This window comes from Sycon ciliatum, chromosome 12, assembly GCF_964019385.1.
Source record: "Sycon ciliatum chromosome 12, ocSycCili1.1, whole genome shotgun sequence".
NCBI classification, from domain to species: Eukaryota; Metazoa; Porifera; class Calcarea; order Leucosolenida; family Sycettidae; genus Sycon; species Sycon ciliatum.
Window position 1 is genome coordinate 8,786,936 of NC_088654.1, and position 5,740 is coordinate 8,792,675.

General features: G+C 46.8%; 1 protein-coding gene across 1 annotated transcript; it reads left to right on the top strand.

The window, feature by feature from the left end:
- The first annotated feature begins 4,399 nt into the window (after nt 1-4,399).
- On the top strand, nt 4,400-4,843 carry LOC135827942 (eukaryotic translation initiation factor 1A, Y-chromosomal-like). Its single transcript, XM_065340377.1, has one exon. The coding sequence runs from the start codon at nt 4,400-4,402 to the stop codon at nt 4,841-4,843; it is 444 nt and encodes a 147-aa protein (XP_065196449.1).
- The last annotated feature ends 897 nt before the right edge of the window (nt 4,844-5,740 follow it).

Sequence of the window (5,740 nt, forward strand, 5' to 3'; positions counted from 1 at the left end):
TCATCACTTAACAGCCCCATTATACAAAAAAATTGTCGGAAAAAGTTTTCGAATTTTTCATTGATTTTTGATTACAAGAAGACGAAAGGTCCACGCGTTCACGATCGTTGTTTCTTTCCGAATTTGAAGCCATTTTCAGTTGTAGTGTCATGGATCAGGCAAGAAAAGTCCGCATCGCAGCTGTGTTTCTCCTGACTTCGCCATGCTGGTTGTCCTTTTTGGGGCTCTTGACGACAACACAACACTCCCAAGTCAACAGGCTCCAATTGGCCGATGACCCACTCAAACAACTGGTCCTTTCTCGACATCATTTTCTTCTCAGAAAATGCCTCGCTCTCGCCAGGTTCGGAGCAGAGCAGCCTCGGCCTCGTAGGTCCACGGACTCATCTCGAACAAAAAGAGGGAACAAAACAAACCTTGAAGAGACGAATGTCGAATAACTGCTCAACTCAAGCAAAGTGTCTTGAAACTAATTTTACTTGAAAGATACTGTTTTTCCGCCAAGCGTCACTCCCATCAGCGGCAACGCAGCCGATTTCCCCACGTCAGACGCAGCAGCGTCTTACGCTCAAACTTCCCGCGTTGCGTCAGTTGCCATGGAAAAGCTCATGATTCTGACGCTGACGCAGCATTTTTGCCGTAGTGTGACCGAGGCCTTAGGCCGTTGGAAAGCGTACCGTACGCTCCGGATATTTGTCGTACTGGTACAGGGCGAAAACTTCCATATGCGTGTCGCCTCTATGCTCGCCGACAAGAGAAAGGAGCCCTTCTTCTCACTTCTTGCCTTTATAAGGTCAAGGGTTTCCTTTTCTCTTGTTCGTGCCTCCCATGCCAGTCCGTGGTCACCGCAGGCGCTAGGCCACGGTCTCAAGATGCCCGCCAGAGAGTCATAGTGACTCTGATCTGATGCTTCTGTGGTCACCCCCCCCCCCCCCTTGCTGCTGCCGAATGCTTTCGGTAACTATCCGTGGTGTGTTTGGCTACTGTTCTGCTTCATCCCCCCCTCTTTTTTTGGGCATGTTCGATGGGTAAAGGCCGATTCACAATACAACTTTCTGCGACGCGACAAGCGACTTGCGACACATGCGACGAGCTGCGACAGCGACACACGGTTCACAACAGGGAGTAGTAAAATACAGGGAGGTGACACGCCACTAATCGTGATTTTTGATGGGTGCCTCGCGCTTGTTTTTTTTTCTTTCGCAAAAAAAGATGATCTGCTGAATCAATCTGGAGTATTTGTCGAAGAACTAATTCCGTGAAAAGGTCTATCCATCTCATGGAACAGCATTTGTTTTGCTTTTGTGATACATCTGTGTCATCGTCATATGGAAAGGTACCACCCTTCCGAAATTCGTCCAGATCGACGGCATGGAGCAATAGAACGAAGGTGATTTCCTTGAGAACAATACGTGTACGATTGGAGATGAAAAGCGAGTGCACCGATTTCGAAGTCGAAAAAATCTCTAGGACACCACACGATCGGCACTAATTTCTCCTCAGTTGTGATCAACCAGTACTTCTCTACCTTCTTTGAGATGATCAGCATTTCATATTATGGTATGCTAGAGATTCGGGAGTTCACTTTTCGGAATGAAATGTTGCTAAGTTTGTCAAGGATTGAAATGCGGGCTACGTCGTCGTAAACAGCTTGTATCGACACAGGAAAAATCTACGGCACGCAGGGATATCTCCCAAAGTGATACCACTCTTGCTGGACTTCTATCCTGACATAGTGGTAGTTTGGTCGACTACCAAACTTTCTGAAGGCAGACAATTGTTGGAAATTCTCAGCGCTGAGTTTCTACGGGCTGCAGTAGGAGTCTCTTTGGCGGTAAGTATTTTACTACTACAGGTCGTCCCTCGTTAATACATAATCTCTGGGACTTGACAAATGTTATGTATTAACGGGGTTTATGTACTAAACGAAAGTGTACATAACTTGCTTCTATACTAGAATTTTTCACTTTTTTCAACTTTTCTGAGTTTTTCTTTCTGCCATGACTAGGGCCTAGGGAGCGAGATATTCTTGATTCCCTCGATATAACATAAAAATTATGTTATAACGGTCACAGTCAGCGAAGATTCTACAGTTTACATGATACATGCCCAGCCGCGCCTGTACAGTCACTCGGAAAAAAAACAGTGCTTTGTCAGTTTGTGATGTGCGCTCTGATTTCTGAGCTAATTGCGTCCACAAGTAGAAACTAGAACACGACGTGCCTCCACTGGAAGGCCAAAAGACCAACAAATTATGTACTATTGAGGTAGGTGGCATGCGGGTACGGAGAAATGTTATGTACTAACGGGGTTTATGTACTAACGAATTATGTACTAACCGACAAAATTTGTATGGAAGTGACCACGTTTCGTCCGGGACTTGAGATTTCTTATGTACTAACGGGGTTTATGTACTAACCGGACTCGTATTAACGGGGGACGACCTGTACCTGATCGAGAGAATCCTGATCCGCGCGCGAGTCTACACACTTCGGTACCCATAGTACCAAGAGTACATAACCCCCCAGAGTGTGCAACTCCACTATGGGTGCTGTCCCGACAGAATTTCAAGTTGACGTCATTTTGATGATGCAATGCGCACTGTACACGGATTACCAGACGAATCCGGAACCTGTGGTTGACCGAAGCAGATCGATCCTGTACAAATTATTGCAAAGAAAAACGTGTGATGCGTTGACACCCGTACACATGTTGTAAATCACTGGTGCAAGGAGCATTGCGTCATAAATAATGACGTCAACTTGAAATTCTGTCGGGACAGCAGGGTATGTGGGAGTTGCACACTCTGGGGGGTTATGTACTCTTGATAGTACCCCAATCTCACCCCCCGCGTGAAAACGGTGCTGAGGCAATCGTCAAACTGGCCGTACATGCTCGTGTCACCTCCCTGTATTTTACTACTCCCTGTATTTTACTACTCCCTGGTTCACAATATTCTTCATGTTTGCGCAATTGCGACATCGATCATGCATCCTCGATCATGCAGACATGCACAAGTAGTACTATGCACGTGCACTGCACGTGCACCCAGGGTCGAAACTGTACTCCATCTGTGTATGTCGCGTGTCGCGCGCATGTCGCAAAAGTTGAACTTTCTTCAACTAACTTCTGCGACAGGTGCATTGCGACCAGGGAGTCGTAAAATACCGGTATTTTACGACTCCCAGCTTGCGACAGCTCGCGACAGGCAGTTTCTTGTCGCAACTGTCGCAAATCGCGTGTTGCGTCGCAGAAAGTTGTATTGTGAATCGGCCTTAAAAGGGAAACTCCGGTCCAAAATCACCACCATTTTTTATTGCGGAATTAGAGTATGTCGTAAGTGGTAGAATGGCGAAAACCGGAAGCTTCTACGACAAGGATAACATACCTAAATTACCAATTGCAATTTTCCATATTTGGCACGAGGGGGCCCCCGCCCACCCTGTGACGTAAAACGTTCTCAGTGAGCTCCAAATTTTTTTATTCAAATGGTAAATTTTGAAAAAGGTATTCAATGTTTTTTCTTCAATCAATAACCCTTGTACTAGTACATGTACTAGTATTCATTCGATCATCATGTTGGAGGAAAAGGAGACCACGGGAGGTGTGGAGGTGGACGCCACTTCGGATTCAGCAACACCGAGGCCTTTTAGGTTCGAGCCGAAGCGCGCATCAGCGTCTCCGAAACTGTCTACAAGTAATATTTCTGAGACTACAAAACAGATAAACGTGAAGAGAACGCTTTGGGTGTACACAGTGCTCGCGTGAGCACTGCTGGATGCCGTTGCGGACAATGCAGCCTGATGTGGAGCGAGGTCGAGTCGACTTGCTCCTGGGAGGTTCCTGCAGCTTTTAGTAAACGCGGATTGGAAGTGACGTCACTAGTTGGGTGATAGTACACTGGGTGCGTTCGACTACACACTTGAATCGATCCATGAATCCATTCGTGGATCGATTCAAGTGCGTAGTTTCTTCCAAGCCATCGAACGGCGTGAAGAAGGTGAATCACAATGAGACTTTTGGTTACGTGGTCATGACGTTGAACAACAGGTCAAGTAGGGTCCACCGTTACACACAGCGACACATACTTATCATTGCCATGACTCATGTCTATGAGCACTGCCTGAACACTTGACCTACCACACAGATACCGATACACGTGTATCGCCAGAGCTCGATCGCCCGCGCCCTGCGACGTGACTGGCGGCGAACAAGGGTATAAATGCGAGCTTACAGCATGTTTAGGGTTCTTTTTCCCAAGTTCACTGGAGTGTAGGATAGAGTTTTGCTTGCAGAATTTCTTAGATCGCTATCAGTGTAACGCGAAGCTACGAAGGAGAGATTCAGTTGTGCACATTGTGCCTTGTGTTCGAGAACATACTTTCATTCGGTGACAGCCATGCGGCCGAATAAAGGGAAAGGAGGAAAGAATCGTCGTCAACGCAAGGCGGTCCGGACCGACAGCAATCGAGAGTTAGTATTCAGAAATGATGGCACCGAATACGCACAAGTTACCAAGCTGTTTGGCTGTTGTCGCCTGGAGGCTTGGTGTTATGATGCTAGAAGCCGGATTTGCCAAATTCGAGGAACGTTAAGGTGGAACAAAGTCTGGATCAAGCAAGGCGACATCATACTGATTGGCGTCAGGGACTTCCAGGATTCTAGAGCAGATGTAATTATGAAGTACAGCCACGAGGAGGCAATGAAGCTGAAGGCCTTTGGAGAGTTGCCAGAGACAGCCAAGCTCAGCGACAGCACCACGGTCGCACCAGATGCTAAACATTTCGTTGTTTTTGACGACATATCAGAACCTGAAGATGATGACAGTGATGCAACGACGTGATCAGTGACTCAATCGACAATGCTGCGAAACGGTAAAGGAGAGCATACTCCAAGAACAATGCCGGAGAGACAACTCCGTGAAGAAACGCTTGGATGGGATGACGACAGTTCCTTCCTGGTGAAGGAGCTGTTGATCTCCAAGCGGGCATAGACGGTGGCACCTCCCCGCGGTTATGCCTGGTAACTTTTGCATTCAGCTCGCTCCAAGTCGAAACATCTGAAGCTGATTTGAATGCGAAAGGCTAAGTCCACCAAAATCCATACACATTGATGAAGTTTGTTTCAACTCGATTGTTGAGTACAGGAATAATTATGTCCTTGTATCAAGATGAAACGCGACAAACGTTCCCACAGGTTACAGTCTATCGAACCTCTGAACAAATGCGATGAATCACTCCCGGACTTTTAGAATGTCGCGCGCAGACTTTCGTGACGCTACTCGCACGACATTTTCTCAAAGGTGGCCTTGGTGAGTAAGTAAGTTCTCAACATTGTCAGAGTCTGTCATACAAAATGCACTGTATACTAGGACGTGGACGCCGGATGGTCACACTTACTTGGGGAGCTGGAAACCTCGGAAGTGACGTAACTAGTTGAATACAAGTTCACTGAGTGCGTTGGATTACACACTTGAATAATGATTCATGAATACATTCGTGAATCGATTCAAGCGCGATATTTCTTCCAAGCAATCGAACGGCGTGAACATGGTGAATCGAATGTTGAGAGACCACCTAGGGTTCCCTGTAAAAAGGCGTCGCCGCCTGTTGGGAATTTCCTAGTAAAACAAGAATAAATAATAACTTACCTGGTTTTGGAGGCGTAGCGTAGAACCACGCAGGCGTGAGTATTGACGAGTGGTGTCCATGGTTACACACAGCGACACGTACTCATGTAC

What these genes read in the sequence shown, in the direction of transcription:
- LOC135827942 (XM_065340377.1), top strand. Translation starts at nt 4,400, where the DNA reads ATGCGGCCGAATAAAGGGAAAGGAGGAAAGAATCGTCGTCAACGCAAG.